Source organism: Liolophura sinensis, chromosome 1 (genome assembly GCF_032854445.1).
Source record: "Liolophura sinensis isolate JHLJ2023 chromosome 1, CUHK_Ljap_v2, whole genome shotgun sequence".
NCBI classification, from domain to species: domain Eukaryota; kingdom Metazoa; phylum Mollusca; class Polyplacophora; order Chitonida; family Chitonidae; genus Liolophura; species Liolophura sinensis.
In genome coordinates, this window is record NC_088295.1 from 90,161,346 (window position 1) to 90,185,238 (window position 23,893).

The 23,893-nt window shown below is 46.4% G+C and overlaps 3 protein-coding genes across 3 annotated transcripts; 1 reads left to right on the forward strand and 2 right to left on the reverse strand.

The window, feature by feature from the left end:
- Positions 1–370: 370 nt before the first annotated feature.
- Positions 371–2,666, reverse strand: LOC135465479 (uncharacterized protein F54H12.2-like). Its single transcript, XM_064742723.1, has 2 exons — positions 1,497–2,666; positions 371–490 (listed from the first exon to the last, which is right to left on the reverse strand). The coding sequence occupies exons 1-2, from the start codon at positions 2,664–2,666 to the stop codon at positions 371–373; spliced, it is 1,290 nt and encodes a 429-aa protein (XP_064598793.1).
- A 3,938-nt stretch (positions 2,667–6,604) lies between these two features.
- LOC135465490 (uncharacterized) lies at positions 6,605–7,726 on the reverse strand. Its single transcript, XM_064742733.1, has one exon. It carries the CDS (start codon positions 7,724–7,726, stop codon positions 6,605–6,607), a length of 1,122 nt encoding a protein of 373 aa, XP_064598803.1.
- Positions 7,727–18,432: 10,706 nt separating this feature from the next.
- LOC135465501 (uncharacterized) lies at positions 18,433–23,375 on the forward strand. The gene is made up of 4 exons (XM_064742744.1): positions 18,433–18,685; positions 22,202–22,612; positions 22,797–22,847; positions 23,371–23,375. The coding sequence occupies exons 1-4, from the start codon at positions 18,433–18,435 to the stop codon at positions 23,373–23,375; spliced, it is 720 nt and encodes a 239-aa protein (XP_064598814.1).
- Positions 23,376–23,893: the final 518 nt, after the last annotated feature.

The window sequence follows — 23,893 nt, forward strand, 5'->3', positions numbered from 1 at the left end:
GGATGCGGATGCGGGGGAATACGATGTACTCGTATACCCAACACAAAGACGCATTCACATACTTTTACGGAAAGCGAAAAGTGCTCCCCGACGGGGTGAGCACCACCTATTTAGATCTGTAGAACGGTGCTATGGATACTCTACACACCCGGCTCCTGTGCTCTTGTGCTCTTGTGATACTTCCCACGGCCCTTTTCAGGGCCAACCAACTCTTTCCGAAAGAGTACTTTCTCAATCTAAGCACTAAAAAAAAAAGAAAAAAAAAGAAGCCCCACACCAGACACAGTCTTCCCATTTTTTTTTTAATTGTACAATTTTTTCATGTGTTTTATCATTCGCAGTGGTACGTACGTGAAAAAGTTAAAAACGTCTAGCGGGGGGCGGCGGGCCGGGAGCCGTAATAGCCTGACACACTGACCCGACTTGCCGTGCCTGCTACATCGTCATACATTGTTGCCGAGCGGCGCCTTGCCGGTATACGGCAGACGGCCTGGTAACAATGTATGACGCAACAATGTATGACGGTGTAACAGGCGGTGACTGGGTCAGTGTGTCAGTGTGCTATAGCTGGCCTGCATGCTGTTGTGGTAGTCCTCATCATAATAAAGAAAAAGTCAAACCACCACGGTATGTGAGTCTCATAGTCTCTTTTTAATTTTATTCCATACTGTATGGGGTAACAGGTCGAACAGGGAAAACAAGAACGTGGAATGCATAACACGTCGAACTGGAAAGAAAGAATGTTATTTGATGTATGTTTTACAGTCCATGGGTGTGGAAAAAAAACGAGGGATGAATCCCAAACTGACGATCCACCCAATCGAACACCCGCAAGTCATTATCGTAGGTCGTGCACGCTGTGTCCAACGTGTGTACAATAGCATCCATGGGACGGCCTCGAGCTCGCTGGGTTAAGTAATACACACAATATTGACCGCACACGGTCGTGTCCAGACTCTGCAGCCGCCGATCGTTCCACGTCCAGTGGTGTGTTCCCCGGTTAAGCCAAGCGGTAATATCGGGTAGAGGGGTGGGAGTCCGTAGGAATCAAAGTATTCGCCCCGGAGATGGGGTGGATTGGACCACTGGTCTATGAAGACGGCGACCCAATGTCGTCCTGGGCGAAGGCACGTGTCTGTGTTAATGATGCAGGCCCAGCGGGTCCAGGGCATCCTAGGGCGGGGCATGAGGGTCGTGAGGGGAGTGAGAGGCGTGAGGGGGGTGAGGGGAGTGAGGGGAGATGATCCCGAGGGTAGACACCACCTCCTGCCCCCACCACAGCCCGGGTAAACACGTCTGTTTGTAGCACACGTCGCAATTGTACCGTGTCCATGTTGTTGTTTGTTTTTTGGGTGTTCAACTGGCGAAGTCGCAGAGCACGTTTCGGCTTTGTCTATTTCTATGATATTGCTGAATTCAGCGTAGCACACCACGTTAATGGTTTCCGGCAGTGGTTTGGCAAACCGCATCTCCAGGCGCAAATCCCCTTTTTGTACCAGGTTCAGTTGGTGGTCATCGTGGAGGCTAGGGGTCAAGTCGAAACAAAACAGCGTGTGGCCTTCGGCGAATGTGGTGCGCTTGATATTGTTTCCCTCGTCGTGGAACGCTTTCCCCGTGTGGGTAAAGAGGTTCATGTACGTGCGGATGAAATTCTCGTTCTCAAAGTCGGGTGTCAGGGGCTTGGTTGGAATCTGACGACCGCCGACGTACAAGGCGACGAAGTTTGTGTAGTAGTGTCGGAAACGAAACGGGTTTTTAGTGTAGTCCCCGTCAAAAGCCTTGTTGCTCACACACCCCACCACTAAACGTGTCGGTAAGCTGCCCAGAAATAGGTTTTGTTCATTGATGAGGGTGTGACCTCTGGGGACAGAGAAATACTTGGTCAGCACGCGGCGGATTGGGTACTTGGCAGGAGCTTTGGCCAAGGCTTTCAAATGCCCCAGTTGCACACCGCTGGTGATTTTCACTTTACGCACAAAGATCAAGACCTCCTCCAAGCGAGTCTTGTAACCGGGAGCGGCTTCATCGGACATCAAAGCAAACGAATCCTTAGCCGGGGTGAGACGGATGCGGACCGTGACGTTGTTGAGCAGGTGTCGGTGTTGCAGGAACATGTCACAATGCAGGCGACCCAGCATGTCAACCGACCGACTTTCAGCCGTGCAGTTCAGCCGATCGACAAACCCGGCGTTGGTGTCACTCATCGTGTCAAACTTTCCTGGGGTGTCCGCATACCACAAGGCAGCAGACAGCTGGCTCTTTTTAGCCTCTTTACCGTAAGACAACAATGTCTCCAAGTAAGCCCGGTATGGGTACATGTTGGTGGACGGCGTGATGAGTTTATCGTTCAGGGAGACGTCGACCTGTCGCCACATGGATTGTATCCACAGGTTAGTCGGAGCCACCTTCTTGTCAGCCGCCACAGCCGTCCCGTCCCCGTTGAGGATTTTTGCCTTCACGTACAGCATGGTGTTGGCCAAGTCCAAGTAAGTGTCTGCGTCAGCGTTGGTGATGACAAATTCTACAGGTCCCACATCACTCAGGCTGGCGATGGGGCTGTAAGCATCCCAGCGGCCTTCTCGAACGCTGGTGTCGGTCGGGGGTAAGGTCCACAAATCAAACTCACTGCTGACGGACGGGCAGCATTCGGGGTGGGGAAGAGCCATGGCTTGTGTATGTGCGCGTGCGCGTGTGTGTTTAGCTGAAAATATCCGGTGGATTCAGGGCATTCGATGTGGTTCGAGCTTTGATGTGTCTTCTTCTGGGCTTGACGGCACGTCTTTTAAGTCCCACGTGTCGGTGACGAGTGGGCGTGACGCGCGGTGTCTTCCGTTTTATAGGCTCACCCAGTAACCGCTGTCGGGCGTAGCGACTAGCTTTGACCAGCAGCTGTTTTCCAGTCGCCAAACCGCGTCGTTTCAAAGCCTGTTGTGGTGACACGCCCCCACTCAGCACATCCCCCACGACTTGCAGTCCTGTTCGTAACGCCGTTTTGCCCAGTGCTTTCACAGCCGGCGAGGTTAACAAGGGTTGTGGGAGGAGTTTGCTGAGACCGCCCAGCAAACCGTGACCGCGCTGGACAGCCACACCCCGAAACACAGGTAACCCACCTCCGCCGGCTTGTTTGGTGTAATAGTCGATGTAAGCCTGGTGTGATGCCATTATTGCAAGGGTAAAGCACGCCGCTGTCGAAAGTGAAGTGTCACCACCACTTTACCGCGTTCAAATGCGACGGATCGACCCGTGTCGTCCCTAATATCAATGTCCACCGTCGAGAAATGTTTGGACTGCACGGGGATGTATTCCACGTGTTGGAATGTCTTGGAGACGTGCTCCCCATACTGCCCTTCCCTGGTAACCGTCCGCAACAGCGGGGCCAACGTGTCCCCCACCACACGCGGTTCGATAATGTCTGTGTACACGTACAGCGTGGGGGTGCTGATCGTTAAATCCTCGGCACCGACATACATGAGGTCCGCCGGTCCCATGAGCCATCCGTACGGTAAATTCATGAGTTGCATTAGCCGTGGGCTGAAACCAAGGCCCAGTGGTTTCTCAAACCGCACGCTGTATTTCCGCTGCATATCGTCGAACTCAAACGTTAAGTCCCCGGCGTGCTCCTGGAGATCGCGGATCTCTGTCTCGCTTAACAATTTGGTCAACCCCCAGGCCAGGTCTTTGGGTGTCGGGTAGTAGCCGGCTGGTAATATGAGCTTATGCGTAGCGTGGTGCGAGTCTTTTGGGGAGTCTATGGTATACCACACTTCACCTGACCGCACGTTAAACCAGGTCCGGGGATACTGTATTTCGACCAGCCCACATTCCCAGTCACCTGTCAAATGGATGGGGCGGGGTAATTGGGTGGTGAAACGCGTCAAGGTATTGTTGGGGAAGTAGTCCAGCGAGCTGTTACTGGGTAGCGTCACGTAAAACATGGTGTGGGTGAGATGATCTCCCTCAGGTGGACTGATCGTTTTGTCCTCTGGCGCGTGTATTTAATTAATAGGGACTCCACCTGAGCGGGCGTATGATAGATGAAGCGGGCCGGAGTTCGGGTCGCTGGCCTCGGCGCGTCTTCTTGGGTCGCTTTGGTGTGGTGTGTGTGGTGTGTGGTGTGTGTGTGGAACTAGAGGTGGTAGTGGAGGGCCTGGGTTTTTTTTTATGTTGGCTGGTCGGGGTTCTGGCGATCGGGGGATTCCCCAGCTCGGTCGGGGGATTCCCCAGCTCGGCGGGTGTGCTCATTTTTTCCCGCACCCAAGCCCGGTAGTGATCCCGGGGTATTGAGCGCTCGTGTGAGGGGCTAGGGGTGGTAGGGGTGGTAGGGGTGGTAGGGATGGTAGGCTGGAGGGTTTGGGTCGGGGTGTCTAACATCGCCTTATCCGCCTCGCTCAAAAAACGACTGGCTGTGGATTTGGCCTGAGGTGGGATCGAACTCGGTCGCTGCCCGATTTGGTATTGATCTTGAAACGTTCGGTACCGTTGAAGGGTGTGGTGATATCGCTGTATTTTCTCCTCGTCCGAGAGAGTCCTGTCGTGGAGGATCGAGGCCATCTCTTGATCGAGTGTGTTGAGGGCTTTCACCGTACTGGGGACGGGGTATGGGGAGCTGGGGTAGGCTGGAGGTGGATGGGCTGGAGGTGAAGGTCGTGTGAGCGTCTCTAAGAGCCGTGGCTCGACCAAGGCCATTTTCTTGGCGTGCTGCATTACCTACCACCAGCTATAGCCTTACTAGTGACACCCTTAACGACACCGCCGACAACACCCCCGAGAACGGCTGGTACAATGGCTTTGGCGAGGAGGGGAGCGAGAAGCAGTGGCAGGAATCCACCACGTTGAACAATCCGTCCTTTCTTATGCAGGGGAACACTTTTCTTCACCAAAGTGCGAAGACCCGTCTTGTGTCGCTGTAACTTCACCTTCTGAGCCGGCGAGAGTGGGACGTTTCCATTTAACACATTCTTAGCACATTCACACAAGCACCGGAGTAATCCTGGATCGTTACCCCGCAGCACAGCCTGACGAATAGAGGGGGTGGCTCGCGCGAGTAGGGTTAATAAGGGACCGTAACGTTGGAGACGGTGTGACCTCATCACGGGTCGTCGTCGTGAGAGCAACTGAGGCGATAGACTGTGTGTTCAAAGTTTTATGACGACACACTGACACACCGACCTAGTCACCGCTCGCCGCAATAATACACTGTTTTACCAGTCCGTCAGCTGACACGTCAGCCAGCCCACCCACCAGCCTACCCACCAGCCAGCCAGCCAAAACAAACTGATGTTGTCGATTGTAGGTTCAAAGTTGGTGTTATGACTTGGGGAGATAGGCGTGTTGAATCTCCCCGGGGAAAATGTGGGTGCGAAGTCGCAGGTGATCGGGTGTGGTTTGCTTGAAATCCACCAGCAAATACCCGTGAGGTTCAGCCGTGGCATCTTCAAAGGCCTCGCGCACGTACTGTGTCCGCCCTGGAGCCATTTGTTTAGCGATCGTGGTAATTTGGGATACATCTCGCGGGTTTTTGAACAGCACCAAGTAGTGTGCGTTCAGACTGATGGTCCGATGGTCTTTGGTTTTGTTAAACAAATTCTGCACGATGTACACCACGCTGATATTGCGGTGGTGACTGCCTTTGGTGAAGAGTTTTGTCACGCGATCGTCGGCTTCAGCCATCAAATCATCCACGACGACTAACGTCCGCTCCCCCGGGTCGAAACTGGACGGGCTGGGCACACCTTCTTCAAACTGAACGTGAGGTAACGTGGTGTACAATGGCTGCCACTCCCCGTAACACCAGATGATGCGTTGTGGGGGTGGATGAATGAGAGCTGGAGCGTGTTCCACTAACCGTTTCACAAACACAGACTTCCCAGATCCCGTCGGGCCGCTGACAATGCAGGTAAAGGGATGCTCCCATCGCGTGTCCATGGGTAGAACTAGCTCCGTCGGCGGTTTGGATCGTCGTACGGGTGGGGGTGGTGGATAGTGGGGGGAGTGACGGCAGGTGATGGTGCCTGCGTTGCCTGCGTTGCCTGTGTTGCCTGTGTTACCTGTGTTACCTGTGTTACCTGTGTTACCTGTGTTGTGTTAGGGGGTAGATAGACAGGTGTGGAAACGATGCCCGGTATTGGTGTGGTGGGGTGAGTAGGGGTGGGTGAAGGGGGTGAGGAGTTTGAAGTGTTTGAGGAGTTTGAGGAGTTTGAGGAGAGTGGGTGCCGTCGGTGTAGTGTGGTTGTGGTGGGTGTGGAGGGTTGTGACGTGGGAGTTCGATCCCAGCTCGGGGTAACGGCGCTAGTGGCAGTGACGGCGTTCTCGGTATTGTCAAACCGACGGGCGATTGACGGTGGTTGGGGTGGCGATACAGGTGTCCCAATCCAGCGGAAACGCGTCTTGTTTAATTGTCCTCGTAGATATTGCAGGGTTGACTGGTCTTGGAGCAGTTGTAGGCTGAGTTCTGCAGCCAATCCACCCACTAAAGCACCGATGTACAAGAGAACGCCCAGTACGGCTGCTACGGTCCCTTTATTCTCGCGCAAGCCTTGTATACACCGATCCATCCCTTAAGGCAGGTCAGTCGGAAGTGGTAGCGACCCCGTTAGCCTCGGGTTTAAATACGTTTCACGTCCGTGGCCGGGACCCAAGAATTAAAGCTGGGTGGATAACCGACCCACTTCACCCAATAGTACAGTTTCCCTCGCCGCCGCTCCCTTTTTAAGATCTTCTCCACCTGATAAAACTTATCCACCGCGGCTGTCACCGGTTGGAGTTCGGTTTCGTAAAACGTCCCTAGCAATTGATCCCCGTTCAAATCCTCCAGTGTGTACACAGCAGGCTGTCGAGGGTGGGAGCGGACGATACGGAACATTTCCGTGCTCCAATTCGGCAGGTATGATTTTTCAAATTTCCCTTTCACTTTACTGATACGCACGAGATCACCGGCCCGATACCGGTGGACCGAGCGTTTGTGTGTGGATGGACCGTACAAGACTTGCCGGACTTCCTTCTGGTTCTGGGGAGTGACGTCGATAGGGGCTCGTCGTATGCTTCGGTGGTAGGCTTGATTGTAACCGCGAACCAGGGCCGGTAAGGCGTCCAGGTAGCGCCGAGTGTTGTGAGCGGTGAAATATTTGTACATGCGACCTTTCAAAGTGCGGTTGAACCGTTCTACCACGGAGGCTTTGGTTTCGTTAAACGTGTGAAAGAAAAACACCCCTTTGTCCTTTAAAAAGGCTTGAAACGGTCTGTTCAGAAACTCTTTCCCCTCGTCCGTTTGCAGGTACAACGGTCGGCGGCCCGTCTTGAAAATCTGTTGAAATGCCTCGATCAAACGAGCCCCGGTTTTGGCCCGGAGTGGGATCACCCAGGCATACTTGGAGAGCACATCGATGCAGGTCAGTAGGTAACGGTTGTTGTCATTCTCTTTGGTGAACGCTGTCATGTCGACCAGGTCCGCCTGCCACTGACTGTCCATACCCCCAACCACCACTCGGTTACGCGGGTAATGGCGGCGTGCAGGTCGGTGGAGTGTGTACGTGTCCTGCTGAGCCAGCCAAGCCGACACGTGGGTTCGACTCACTTTGAGTCCCTGTTGTCGAGCTGCCTTGAGCAGGGGTTGAACCCCGCTGTAAGCCGCTGGACTGTCCGGGTTGTAATACAAAGCATGGAGAGCGGTATCGATCGGGTTTGAACCACGGCCCGGCGTGATTGATTTTTTTTTCGTGCGAGGCATAGTCCGCCACGTCGTCCTTGCTGCTTGGTGTCTGTTGTGTGTAATGAGTGAACCCACCTCAGACCGCCTATATATAGTATAGAGTGGCCCTAGCCTGACACACTGATACACTGACCCAGTCCATATAAAAAGAAAACACAAAAACACCGGGGATGGATTCCATAGTAAGGTAACAGTATTAGTATTATTCTTTACAGCAATGTACAGGTCTGTAACACGGAGCGTTGATAGACCTCTGTTAACGTGGGACGAGCAATCTCTACGTAATACGCTTGAATAGGTCGGGAATCCTCGACATGCTGACAGACGTCTTCAGTATACGCTTGCAGCACCTGCAGTCGTCCCCCGTTCACCCTACCATCCGCAAACATACTATGAAGTACACTTGTGTAGCTTTGCAGGTCGGTGACGACAGCTACCCAGTCTTTCCATTGCGGTGTTGTACGGAGCTTCGCCAGGCTAGAAAAGACATAAAGAAGACACCGTCGTCATTCTAATGCCGTCACCGACCGAACCCTAGCCACATCAATCAAACGATAGATAGATAGATAGATAGATAGACTATCCCTTCACCAACAGGTAAAGACAATAACCAACACCAAAGACCAGGGTCGTCAACCTGAAAACTTTTTTTATTTATTTTTTCGAACTCGAACAGTGAACAAACGAATGAACGAATAAATACATGCTGTAAGTGTCCATTATTTTGGTGTCACGGTGAGAAATGTCTCGTGATGACGATTGTATCGCCAATATGAAAGTCCTGACACTGGTCAATGTTTATAACGCGCACCACCCTAGTCATCTTCCTGTAAAAAACACACATAGGTAAACACAAAACGAGAATGTATGAAGGGAAAAACAAAACAAAAAAAAAAAAAAAAAAAAAAAAAGCTGGGTAAGGGTGGTGTGGTTAAAACAAAAACACACTCACTCGGTCATCGTAGCCTGGGTGGCCTGGGTAGCCTGGTTGGGCTGGTTGGCTTGGTTGTTAGGTCGGATTGTAGGCTGCTTGTCAGGTGCAGAGAGGTTGTTGGCTGTCATCAAATACTTCACGTACATCTGGGCGAATGCCGGGTTCGATTTGTTGATCGGCGTCTCATTTAAAAACTGCCGCAGTTGGTCTTTCACACTCTTCTCCACAGCCCACGGGAGGGAGGCTGCCTTACGGGCCTGGCGCATGAACTTGACCAACACAGTTCCCTCTTTCAGGTAACGCATACGGGCCTCGTCCACGATACTCAGGGTCAGCTCTCGGTTCTCCAGCAAGGGGGGCCGGGGAGGAGATGGATCGCTCGCGGTGTTGGTGGGTTGTCGACCGTACACATCACGCTGTAACTTGAGGAGGTGGGGTTGGAGAGCTACATCGTAAGCTTGCCACAGCAAGGCTGTTAGCGCCGCCTCAAGCTCAGGGTTTAACGGATCCGCCTTTTCCACCTTTTCCACTGGGATGTCGGGGATGCTGGGGGTTGCAGTAGCAGCAGTAGTCGCATCATCGGCAGTCTCCCCATCAGCAGTCGTCACAGCAGCCGTCACAGCAGCGGTTAAAGCAGCACTCATAGCAGCATTCACCTCACCGCCCGTCTCACCAGTCTCTCCAGTCTCTCCAGTTTCTCCAGTCTCTTCAGTCTTCCCCTCCTCCGTTTCCATCATCTCCATCTCCATCCCCGGCTCTTGGGGGCCTTGGGGGTCTTGGGGGTCTTGGATGTCGTCGTTATCACCAGCCTCGATCACCACCAGGACCAAGGCGTCGATGTCGGGGATGGCCTGGACTAGTTTTTGCCAGTAAGTCCAGTACTTGAGCGTGATACCCTCACTCGTCGGGTAGAGTCGACCGTTCGGCTGGTAGGCTCGCCATTTCTTCACATGAACGTACAGGACACCCTCCGAGTTCCTCAGCGTGGACAGAAAGTACCCGTTGGAGAGTGGCTCCCGCACAGGTAAACCGGCCTCAGGTAGATCAGCAGCCAGGGTCTTGAGCCGAGTCCACCCCACCCCGTCAAGCCTGACGCGTTTGGGTGGAGCGTTCGGGTCTGTCGGTGATTGGCAAATCTCAATCGTCTCGTCTCTACACACCCCCACCCACAGCCAGGAGGCCAGCTGTAATTTGGCAAGAACCTCGCTGGGTAAGGGCAGGCACACCTTCCTCTTCTTCTCGGGAGGTTGTTGTTGTTCGGCTATGGTGGATAGCCGGGTAGGTACGGACGCTGAGCGTTTCATCCTGATGGCAGCATGCAGGGGGTTCACGGTGGTGGAGCGTTTCATCTCGCCAGGTAGGTAGGCAGGTAGGCAGGTAGGCAGGTAGGTACAGGGCAGGTAGGTAGGTCGTGTAGCAGTCTCTTCTCTTCTCTTCTCTTCTCTCGGGAGGTCAGTAGTTCGGGTCGTCAGCAGGCAGGCAGGTAGGTCGGCAGGCAGGCAGGTCGGTAGAGCGTCAGGTGCGTCTGAGGCTGCCGGTCGCTGTCTTCACCGGCTTTTATCCTATCCACGCGGAAATTCACCACACGCTGATTGGTTCGTTTTTTCTTACGTAACCTCGTCTCGCACGCTGATTGGTCCGTTTTGCGGGCCTCCCATTGGGCCGTTTGGGGGCAAATCCGGCTCACCCATTGGTCCGTTTTGGCGCCAGGGAGCTCTTTTCGAGCTGTCCACTCGACTTTACAAGCCGACGTTTTGCCTCTTTTTTTCTCTCTTTTTTCCCTATACTGTTATACGGTTATACTACCCATCCACGCGGAAATTCACCACACGCTGATTGGTTCGTTTTTTCTTACGTAACCTCTTCTCGCACGCTGATTGGTCCGTTTTGCGGGCCCCCCATTGGGCAGTTTTGGGGCAAATCCGGCTCACCCATTGGTCCGTTTTGGCGCCCGGGAGCTCTTTTCGAGCTGTCCCACTCGACTTTACAAGCCGACGTTTTGCCTCTTTTTTTTCTCTCTTTTTGCCCTATACTGTTATACGGTTATACTATATCACACTCGTCTATACACACATACACCCCGCGGCGTGGAAAAAAAACCCACAACTGAGGGGTGACGTCACACCTACCAGCCCTTCGGGCTGGCAGGTGTGACGTCACCACCACATCACCACAAAAAACGGCTCCTCAAAACCACAAAAAATGGCTCCTCAATACCGAACGTCAGTCACATTCTATACTACTGACCGCGGTGTTTGTGCGTGTTTTACTGAACCACTAACCAGAGTATTTTTGGAGAGATGGAGTGCTTTTTGATATCACATATATTTATATATGTATATGACACATTTCCTCTTGGAAATATGTACCTCCGAGCGACACCTACAGATTTCTATCGTCCCACGCACAAAACTTCGTGTTCTAAGTAAAGTCATATCACACAACACAAAACACGGTATAAGGATCAGTGTCTTGTTCATTGAAGTATCGAAATGTCTAGAAGTATGTTCGTGTCCGGAGTAACGCTGATATCACCCCCCCCCCCCCTCCCACCATACCCCACCTCACCCCAGCAAGCCAAAGATAAGCTACACTCTACACTATTTGGCCGCCTTTTCCCATACAAATATACTATACATACAGGGGCCCTGATAGGGAGCTGGTTGGCGGTGTACGGTGTAAATTAACACGTTATATACATGCAATGGCCTACTCATCTATTTTTATGCCTATATATGCTACCCTAATTCTTCAACCTTTTCAACGACCCCTGCGGCCAATATTTTGAAACAGTCTGAGAGAACTATGGGGTATAGAGAAATAATTTTCACAGTTATATGAGACTTCCATATTTATTGACGCAAGCATATCATTTTTAGTCATTTTAATAATACTTGTATGCAGAAATTCCACTGAAAAAGTTGCTTTAGTGGTTGAAAATGTTGAAGATTTACAGTGTACTGAATGAAACGACACCCACATGTAACTATTCAAAAATAACATTTTCCTGCTCTTGTCTACTACTCATAGTAAAGTCGCACCTGTTTTGTTCCAATCAGAACATCCTGATTAGAGGCCTCCGTGGCTCAGTTGGTTAGCGCGCTAAAGACACGCGTCTTTATAAATGTTGCTTAAAAATACATGTACTTCTGAAGATACATTGTACCATGCATGCTGACCGAGCCAAAAGTGTTCCAATCTAGCTGTTTTGCAGACCTATTATATATTTAGTCCCGTCTTGGCGGCTGACGTTTCGCCTATATACTATATATATTCAAAGCCAGGACTTTATAGGCTTTAGGATTACAGGTTTATATTATATAGACTACGTCATTTTAGAGACAACATCATCACCAAAATTACTTCAAAATGTTTCTGTCTGAATATTTGTCATACAACTGTTGCGTTATTATTTGTTTGCATATTTGCATGTCTGGGTTAAAGCCAGTAATTCTAGATGTTTGTTCCGCCCATGATGCATACATGCATAAATAAGCCCGCATGTGTAGGCCTACTTTAATTTTTTTAATAAAGTAAAATACTAATATTGTTTCGTAGTATAAGAGCGACTTGAAAGAAAATGCTACACCCAATGACTTTTCGTCGCCATATGACCGAAAAGTGTTAAAGACGACCTAACCCCGATTTGAGCATACATATAATCATATTATACATATATAAAAACACATCCAGATAGCCTCCCAAATGAATCACCTGTTAGGCCTATATATTAACAATGCATGCAGCGGCTTATACTCGCTCTACTCATCTTTTATGTATATGGGCCTAACAATGGCGAGACCTGCATTAGTCAGGACACCTACAAAAATGTATACTTTTTAATTATAATGGCAACATTATAAATTATAATATTGACAAATCCACATGGAATTTTTTCACATAGCATTCATTTCGATGTTTTGGGGACTTTTCTTCCATTGTTCAAATTAATCTTTTTCCACAGCGAAATCTTGGGCCTATTTTAGAAATTAAGACAGGTATGGCAACAATTGTTTAGGGCAAAAGCTCGTATGTATGGTTCGTGTCGTTTTTATATACGCGTGTCTGTACAGTTAGTGCATGCCCAAAGACTAAAAATGGGACTTGTTGCTGCCTTGCTTGGCGTTCGACACTGAAAGGTTAGAGCAAGGAGATCGCAAGCATCCATTCATGCAATCAACTATGCATATACAGGGACCTATGATATTTCTCCCTATGCATATGGACTTTTCCCCCTGTGGACATTCCCTTTATGGACATTTCCCCTCTGTGCAACCAACCGCCCCACCCCACCCCCATGGCGATTTCCCCTATGGCCATTTTCCCCCATGGTCAATTTCCTTTACGGACATTTCCCCACTATGGACAATTCCCCTATGGACAATTACCTCTACGGACATTTCCCCACTATAGACAATTCCCCTATGGACAATTCCCTCTACGGACATTTCCCCACTATGGACAATTCCCCTATGGACAATTCCCTCTACGGACATTTCCCCACTATGGATAATTCCCCTATGGACATTTCCCTCTACGGACATTTCCCCACTATGGACAATTCCCCTATGGACATTTCCCTCTACGGACATTTCCCCACTATGGACAATTCCTCCTATGGACATTTCCCCACTATGGACAATTCCCCTATGGACATTTCCCTCTACGGACATTTCCCCACTATGGACAATTCCTCCTATGGACATTTCCCCACTATGGACAATTCCCCTATGGTCATTCCCCTCTACGGACATTTCCCCACTATGGACAATTCCCCCTATGGACAATTCCCCCTATGGACAATTCCCCTATGGACAATTCCCTCTATGGACATTTCCCCCTGTAGACATTTCTCCTTATGGGCAATTTCCTCCTATGGACATTTCCCCACTATGGACAATTCCCCTATGGGCATTTCCCTCTACGGACATTTCCCCACTATGGACAATTCCCCTATGGACATTTCCCTCTACGGACATTTCCCCACTATGGACAATTCCCCATATGGAGAATTCCCCCTATGGACAATTCCCCTATGGACAATTCCCTCTACGGACATTTCCCCACTATGGACAATTCCCCTATGGGCATTTCCCTCTACGGACATTACCCCCCTATGGACATTTCCCTCTACGGACATTTCCCCACTATGGACAATTCCCCATATGGAGAATTCCCCCTATGGACAATTCCCCTATGGACAATTCCCTCTACGGACATTTCCCCACTATGGACAATTCCCCTATGGGCATTTCCCTCTACGGACATTACCCCACTATGGACAATTCCCCCTGTGGACAATTCCCCATTTGGACAATTCCCTCTATGGACATTTTCCCCTATAGACATTTTTCCTTATGGGCAATTTCCTCCTATGGACATTTCCCCACTATGGACAATTCCCCTATGGGCATTTCCCTCTACGGACATTACCCCACTATGGACAATTCTCCCTGTGGACAATTCCCCCTGTGGACAATTCCCCATTTGGACAATTCCCTCTATGGACATTTTCCCCTATAGACATTTTTCCTTATGGGAAATTTCCTCCTATGGACGTTACCCACTATGGACATTCCCTCTATGTACATTTCCCCCAAGGGACAAACCTCTCATTTTCCGTTTGTGGATATTTTCCCCTTTGACATTTCCCTCTACATATATAGCCTTAAACTATAAGCTATGTATAAAATATTGAAAGTGAATTTACTTTATAATCTTGAGCATAATGCAGAATTGTTCATTCCGTTGTCTTATATTAAACATTTTACTGTGACTGAGATTAGTAAAGTTGAGTCAGAAGGCAACAAATGGATTGGTTTTTTTTTTTTTTTTTGATTGGTGTTTTACGCCGTACTCAAGAATATTTCACTTATACGACGGCGGCCAGCATTATGGTGGGCGGAAACCGGGCAGAGCCCGGGGGAAACCCACGACTATCCGTAAGTTGCTGCAGACCTTCCCACGTGCGACCGGAGAGGAAGCCAGCATGAGCTGGACTTGAACTCACAGCGACCGCATTGGTGAGAAACTTCCGGGTCATTACGCTGCACCAGCGCGCTAACCAACTGAGCCACGGAGGCCCCCAAATGGATTGAGGATTGATAACGAAAGCTTGCCTCATCATCCAAGCACACCGGCCTTTCCATTTGATGGTAACATTCTACCTATGACATTTAGACTATAACATTTTCAAAAGCTTTGAAAATTAGCTCTAAAGTTATTTTAAAGAAATTTAAACAAGAAAGACGCCTAATTTCATCCACTGTATTTCAGACACCAGTAGGCCTAGTCCTAGCACTTCACATTTTCGGTATCGATATTAAAAAATACTTCGAAGCTTTAGAATAGGCCTACGTCATTAGGATTTGAAAACATAGGTGTACAATTAACGGCACGCCGCACTGTATAAAGGTTATAAATTAAAGATTAACGTTGTAGGCTGTGTGTTCAACCTTCGTATTGGTTTTTGCCGCCTGAAACACGTGTAGGCCTATACAAGTTTCCTCTTTTATGGAGGAAGGGTCGGGTCTACACATATTATTATTAGGGTACCAGTCTCCAGAAAACAAAAGGTTTGTAACATAGACACGATCTGCAAGCTATTTAGACGATTCACAAACCCCTCAGAGTGCCCCTGGCCTACCTGTGAAGATATAGGCTCAAGCGACACGGGGCGAACTGCATTCTGGGAGAATATTGGCGAACAGCGTCATTAGGTGTGACCTAAATTTATATCCGCCATTTACTTCAGGATAGCGGTTCAGGTTTGGGCACATTTAGGTCAACGGACGCCCCGAGAGTTTGGATGTAGGAATTTTAACTCACAGATTTTCAGTTTTTTACACAATGTCGTGGCACTTGGCCTTGTTGGTGTTGGTGACAGTGTTCCACACACCTGTGCGGGGTAAGTCGGTTTGTTATACCTGTAATCAGGACTGCTATAACGTTTAAGTTGACGAGACGAACCATGATGGCCTGTGACGGTTTGTCGGCTAGCCGGCCTCCCATCTTCAGGCTTACCCACCCGGCCATCACACTCCTGGTTCGTGGATAGAATAGAGGGCTTTCAGTTTTGTACATGTAGGCCTACGTGTGCCTGTGCATATATAGGCCTATAGCTACATGTACCTGTAATTGTGTAATCCCTACCTGTACCGGTGAGTAACACAGTGGATTCGACGGCAGGTACCGTGTACATTGTACATGTAGGCGCATGGGTATATGAATAATAGTGTTAGGCATGCAAGGAAATGGGCATGTCAGGGCTTCCACCGTGTCCTGTGTCTTATATTTTTAGAGCCATATCCTTTATTTTCCTAAATGTCCTATATTATAGGGCCTATATCTCGCATTATATATGTGAGAGCTGGCGCTAATTTTTACTCAACAGCTTATATGCTGTAGGCGGCATGCTTAATGACTGCATTAAATATCTGTTTCATTGAAATTCTGCATTGGAAATCATGTCCCCATTCACAGTAACTTATAGTAAAAACAATGGAGAAACTAGAAATGTCAAGTGGAAAGTGTTATTTTGAAATGCTGACATTTTATTGGACGTGAAAAGCAGCTGCAACATCAAACTTGAAAGGCCGCTGTCTTCGTCTGGATGCTAATTTGACCTCGGCTGCCCTGTTGTCGTGAGTGTTGTAGCTCACCTCTTGAAATGCAAATGTGGCTTATTACAGTAAAGAAATTGAACATGTCTCACAGATCGCACTCTATTTAGATGCAAACTGAAAGTGTTATTGACAAGATTTTGAACACTAAAATGTACTGTCCAGCTAGAGGCACAAACAAACTTTATACAAATTCTAAACAATAAGTTGATGAGATCAGATAATTAACATGAGTCTAATATGCCAAATATGCATTATATGTCTGAGGTTGAATTGATTTGCTGAGCGTTTAGGACATTCAGTATAAGCAGAGGAATCAATGTCCCAGCCTAACAAGTGAGGGCCCACTAGCTGACAATAGGCCCCACAAAACTCTGCCCTTTGACATAAATGTAGCTGGAGAGACGTTTTAGTTGTTTCTTGTGACTGCAAGTATGTGAAGCTTTGAGGAGATGTATATAATGATCACAGGGTTAGCCAGGGGAAAGAAAACTGGCACTATTAGTATACCCCGTTTTCAGGACTTTTCACATGGGAGAGACATTAGAAAATGAAATCTGGACACCCTGCTATAACAAAATGCTCTTGTGTTTGAACACCCTCTTTCGTATTTCTGGCTAGTTACCCTCTGATGATGATGTGTAAATGTTAGCTTTTAGATCAGTTGGCCATGTTCCCAGCCTATCGTCCACATTACTACTGAAAGCAAAACTGGGAAGAATGAAACATATCTATGAAATAAGTTAACGCAATTAATCATTTGAGCATACATATGTTTAAAAGACAACATATACAGCAAGAGGAATTCTTGCATAAAGAAAAATTACTGGTCGATCAGCCAGAACTATTGAACCTGTCAGCGGCCTCCTGTATGCATATCAAGTACTAGTGAGGGCAGCCAGTCTTCAAATGTCCAGAATGTGCTTGCACAAAGCCTTAACGTAACAAACACGTAACTACCATGGCAACCAGCAATGTAGGTATTACGGCTCCATGGCCGTTACATGCTCATAACGTTAAGTGGGCTTCGTACAAGTGGGCACAGACCTATTGGGCAGGAATGGAGGTTGCATTGCTTCAACAAACAAGAGTTAGCATTTTAATTGCCAGAAATTCGTCTAAAAAACATTTTCTGCTGTATGAATGGACTGATTTTCAGTAACCTATGCAGCCTCTGAAACTGTTGGCCTGTTGGACTTGGATGGTAGTTAATCAATGGATAGGCCTATGTAACTTCAGCCAACAAGAGTTATAATTTAAGTCACCGGAAATCACCTAAAATACATTTTTTAGCTGTTTGAAAGTCCAGAGTTTTGGACACCTTGACATTTCTGGGGTCAGCACGATTGAGCAGGGATATAGGCCTATATATGTGTGTGTAGTAGATCGATTGCTCCAGTGAATGTCAGAAAAGGCATGAATATATCTGTTCCGGTATGTAAAAGAAAAGGGAGAAGTAGATGTATGCAGTTCATCGCTGTTTCCTATCATATTTTAGTTAAAATACCTTGAAATACCAGAGCTTCTTGGGGCCGAGGTAATTGTTTGGCTCCTTCATTGTTTCCAAATTACACCTGTGTGTCAATTTCATATCCTTTATTCTGGTCAGATGTGTCTTACATTTCTTTTGTCTTTTTGTAAAAGTGTCCTATGTTTTGTCTATTATTTTCTTTGGTGATCATACAGTTGAAGCCCTGCAAATGTGTGAAGTACATTATATAGTATATATAGGCCTACTGTCAGAGTACAGGCAGTATTACTGTTGAGAAATCTTGTGATTGCCAACACATTGTCATGGTACATTCTGACAGGCCATTGTGCCTTATTCTCCTGGGAGTCTGTATACATGTACATACATATACAATGTACATTGTACATTGATCTACTTTTGGTAGAAAGTGGAAGAGAGTGTGTGTCCTGTAGTGAGCTTTCGCTGACTTTTATGCTTAATTGTTTCTGTTTCGCTAATGCTGGATTTCTTATCATTTATAGTACTGGATAATAATGCTAACATTGTTATGTTGCAGTGTCAGGTGTGGAAATATCTGTGTCCCCAACCAGCCTGAATGAGGGAAGCACTCTGATGATCACCTGTAGAGAACAGTCACTTTCACAAGGAACTTTGCTGTATAAACTAGGTCTGCAGAAGGCCAATGATGCTGGGGTATATGACAACCTCCTTGAATATAACGCCCCAGTTTAGTCAAGATCCATACCTGCCTACATGGGGAACTACTATCGGTGATATTCAGCAGCGGGCTAATGTTACCACGTCATTTGATGCTGGTAGAACATCCGGGTTTTTTGAGCTGAGGATACATTCAGTCAGGTGTAGCGATCCAGCCTCATTCAGGTGTACCACGACATCAAGTGCCAGTGGAACGAGTCAGTTTTCAAATGTCCAGAATGTGTCTATACATGGTAAGGTTAGATGCTATGTATATAGGCCTACAGTAGTTACTCCATCCTTTGAACAGAGGTTCATGTTCTATATCTTTTTTTTTCAAATGACAATTGAGTACTGAATTTAGTCTGTTTCGAGAAAGTTTGTCTGGTCATTCTCTCTCCATGAAAAGTTTGGCCATACTATGATCTCACTGCAGCATGTGGACCCAGGAGCCTCCCACCAGTGGGAAGTTCAGCTCATACTGGCTTCTTCTTTGGTTGTATGTGGGAAAGTCTGTCAGCAACCCATGGATGGCTGTGGGTTCCTCCCTCCATAATGCTGAAGTGGTCTTACAAGCTGGGCATAACCTACCTGCTTTAGGGGCTGATATATAGCTGCATTCCCAAAGGTCTGATTTCCAACTTGCAGCCATAAATGTACCAAATAGGGACTGATTTGACAAAATATGCACTTTTATATTACACATACGCACCTCTTTCTTGCTGATTGAACATTGGTTGTATTATAGGTATAAGCGGAGGTTTGTGTGTTTGGTGTTGGTTGACTTAAATTGGGTTAACTCAGTGCTTCGCAATGATCCAGGAGCCTCTCACCAATGCGGTCGCTGTGAGTTCATGTTCATGCTGGCTTCCTCTCTGGCTGTACATGAGAAGGAACTTACGGATGTTCGTGGGTTTCCAGTCATCTCTGCCAGTTTCCTCTCACCATTTTGCTGGCTCTCGTTGTATAAGTGAAATACTCTTGAGTGCAGTGTGAAACACCAGTGAAATAAATAAATAAATATGCATTCGCAAGTTTTATTGGTGGGCGACCTGAGTTATGCACCCTTTGAGTGTAAACTTCACATAAAAATCACAGCTGCCTGGTTCACATTTTTTTTTTCAAAATGTTTGATTTTACATTAAAATTTTCCCCATTGTGAGCCCACTGGCCATTTTCCCATAAGTTGTGAGTTATGCCCTGATAAGATTTTCTTGGGTACAGCGTATAAACCCTGTCAAATAAATAATTAAATCACTGCAGCATGTAAATGTTAGATCAAATTCTTATGTATTTATCACGGGAACTCTTGTCTGCCTGATGTCTCATTACATACTATGACATATACATGTGCCTGTAGTATGTGCAGAAAGACCAGATTGGAGCTACATGTAGATAAGAGCTCCTGTGATTTTAGCATTGGTCATTGAATGACTATGAGGGGCCTTTGAGTAAGATTACATGAAATCCCATAGGGGGATGTTGGAGCTGTTGTGAAATTGGTCTTCATAATGTTTTCATGGCCAAGCTCTCTATCACATTCTATCCATCGTAAGTATGTAAGTGAAGTGAGAAGTTATATTGTGCATACTCTCTGATTATTCATGTAGTCAGGTAATTCTTTTCCACAGAAATATGTTGTGTTGTTGCGAGTATTAGGATTCATCATTGCAAATTGTGAAAGTTTTATGTAGCAGTTGTGGCTTACTGGTGACACAATAGGTGATGGCTGTAACTGAGAACATTTTCACGAACTGAAGGTTTCATTTTACTGTATAATTTTCCTCACAGTCAACTGTAGTCCTACCTTGAGGGCAGTGCGGGATTTAGATGCTCAGTAACCTACTTCACTTGAAGTGCCATATTGTTATTCACCTGAAGTTAATAATTTTTCAAATGACACATTTTACTAGATTCATCCACCGTACAGTGCCATCTAAGCATTTTTCAGAAGTTTGATCAATATCTCACCAGGAAAACTTCTTGAAAGAGCCACCATTTGGACAGATTACATACGTCATTCTGCTTAGCTTTGCCCAGTAGCTCTGCAGGACATGGCATTCCAGACACAGTTTGGCAGACATTATCACGATATGCGTTCATATTTAGCTGACACTGGAAATGCACCTTAATCATATGGCATGAGAAACCTTAAGCACCTTGATGTTACCATGAGTATTCAAGAGGAGGAAAGGAGGCTTTTCATTGGACAAGCCTGAAACATGGAGTGAGTGAGTGAGTGCTTGGGGTTTAACGTGGTACTCAAAAATTTTTCAGTCATATGACGACGAAGGAATCCTTAGGGTGCATGCACGTGTAATGTGCCTCCTTGTTGCAGGACGGATTTCCACCGCTCTTTTATTTAGTGCTGCATCACTGAGACGACTTACCGAAGGCAAGTAAGCCGCCCCGCCCGAGCCATTATACTGATACGGGTCAACCAGTCGTTGCACTATCCCCTTCATGCTGAACGCCAAGCGAGGAAGTTACAACTTCCTCTTTTAAAGTCTTAGGTGTGACTCGACCAAGGATTGATCCTGGATCTACCGGTCCCGAAGCGGACGCTCTACCAACTGTGCTATCCGGGCCGGTCTCTGAAACATGGAGGGGCTATCAGTGTGCCTTGAGTGGGTGGATTTGTAGAAAATGAAGACGTTTAAAACCCTTTTTCTCTCTTACGAATACTTAATAAAATCTGAAGGAAATGAAATTCCACATAGATTGTATAGCTGTTTCATTTCAGGTTTAGTCTGCATAAAGGAGTTCTTTTCTTTTAAGTACGGTATGCTGATTTACATGTATATGTATACTCAAAAGCTGAAAACACATAATCAACATCAATCATTGGAACTGAAAGATGTATCAGTTGACAAACCACAGAAGAATATTGCCCTGACCAGAACACATCTTTACCAAACATAAATGTTTGGCTCATTATTTACCTAAATCATATAAAGCATTCACCGTGTATTATGCTATACGTTTTCAAGTTGTAACAGCATATACATGTATATCTATACCTTTTTTGTCCTAATCTGTGAAAAACGGCCATGAAGACGTCTTGTGACATTTTCAAGATATAATTTTTGCATGTTGAAGAAAGTGAAACTTCCTTGATTTAATGATGATTTCCTTCCATTGAAATGCTCATAGTAAATTATTATAAACATTCTGTTAGTGATTTTTGAGAAGTTACTTTTTATAGTGTGATAAAAATTTAATATGGGTGCCATATGTTACAAGTACTTGACCTATGAAGTCCCATTTTGTGATTTTGTGAGTTAAGACCATAATGCATACAACCTGTAAAAATAGATTGGTTTTCCCCATGCGGTTTTCTCTGCAGCTGCATCACGATTTATATAATGGTGAATTTCTAAAATTCAAACGTTTTCAAGAGGATGTGCCCAAGAGGACCCATTCTGTCACATAGTCAAATACACCTTTTTAATGAGGGAGTCCCATTTCCTTGGGTAAATTCAAGATATTGTTGAAATACAGTGTATATTGGGCTTAATATGACAGTCACAAAAACATTGATTGAGGAATACACAGTGGCTTATTTTGAACCCCCACTATGGATCTGCATGTGACCTTGTCTACCTACAGGTTAGACAGGGTTTAAACTTAATATATGTGGGTTAATCGGGTTTTGATCATGTGCCATTGTCTCTTTCTACACGTGTGACACAGGTAGTTGTCACTATAACATTGTCTTTGTACAGGAGTGACACAGGTTGTTATGACTGTAACATTGTCTCTTTGTGCAGGTGTGACACAGAGTATACAGGTTACAGGTGCTCAGGACTGTGGTACATTCATCGATCCTGACTGTGCAATGTGTCAGAACTTTGATGATAAGTTTGGAGTTCAACCCAAATACGCCAAGATGGGACAACCCTTAGAGCTGACCTGTTCTGGACAGCTGGCAACGCCACAGTCCCAGAACAAAGCTATCTGGTACAAGCAGAATGTGAATGACCAACAGAAAGTGATAATTACTATGAACAAAACAGATTTGGTGTATGATCCTCCGGCTCCAAATGCCTGTACGGTTCTCGGACGCTCCACTCTGACGTATTACCCTCAGAACACAGACCGTGAGCTGAGAATCAGCTGTGAAATCAGTTCTGGGAGCTCAGTTGATACCGTCAGTGATGAAATGTCCATCTGTGTTGAAGGTAATTACTTTTGTACTATGCTGCACCTGTTATGAACTAGCCTACTTTCTTGAAAATTTCTTGAAAATATCTACAGGTTTGTGATTGGGTTTAAGTACACAATGTAGGAGTACATTGCTTTTGTCATTTACATGTTAGCTTTGCTCTAAATTTGATAATTTAGAGAGATTTTCTTTGTTTTCAGGCTTAATGTCAGTGACAACGCCACCGCCGCAAGGTCCAGATGCGAGTACATGTAAGTATTACTGTAATTCCTCCACCTTTTCGCATGTCTGTAAGATGTCTATGTAAGTATATTTTGTGGGCATTATCCTGTGTAAACTGATAAAATTATACTTTTCATGAACCTTTAAAATTGTCCAATCTGAACAATATAGTTTTGTCTCCAAAATAAAGCTACAAAAGTGCATTAATTGCAATGAAAGTTGCTCTTTTATATGCAAACAGTTTGAGGAAAAAGGGCGACTGTTTGTGTTGTAAAATAATACAGTGACACTTCAGTTCATAGGTGTCACCTGGACGAGATGGTCCGTCTGTTGAACAAAAGACACAATAACTGGTTATATTTGACCTACTTTGGCTTCTGATCTTTCTGTTTTTGACATTAGCGTAGCCGAGTGACTGCATGCGAGCGCACGCGGGCTAATTGGTTTCCTTCCCCTGATGTCTGGTGGCACTAATATCTTCAGCTCTTTGATTTTTGAATTTCTCAGTTGCTTTTGTTTTCTTTAGATCAATTTTGACATGTCCTTTTACAGACTGAAAGCAACAACCACATATTCTTTAAGCCATTAAGACATGACCATTCTGTCTTAGTTCACGACTATTGAATATTTTTTTAAAAGTGATGTCAAGACCAATTGCTCACGTGAGTTTCAGTTAATGTAGACCGATGCTCTGGGTTGTAAACTTTCCAGGTAGATCTTTCACTTCAGTGTAATGATAACAATAAAACCAAAAAATTGCAATGTGTGCCAGATATCAGTTTGCAGTATCAATTTGGATGCCAGCTTGAGCTCATATATGGGCAGTGATAGTTACCTAAATCAGTAAAGTATAGCAACATACAAAAATATGAAAATATGAAAATTCAAACACACAAACTTCCAAACAAACATCAAACCACCTTTGTAAGGTCATTTGAATTCTCCGAATTATGCAAAATGTGGAACTTTAAGTCATGGATGAAATATGAGGTCATTTCCCATAACCCATGATTCATTCTCTCTCACGCCAGGCAGTTCTAACCTACTGGCTTTTGCGCACTCTGTTGAAATACCC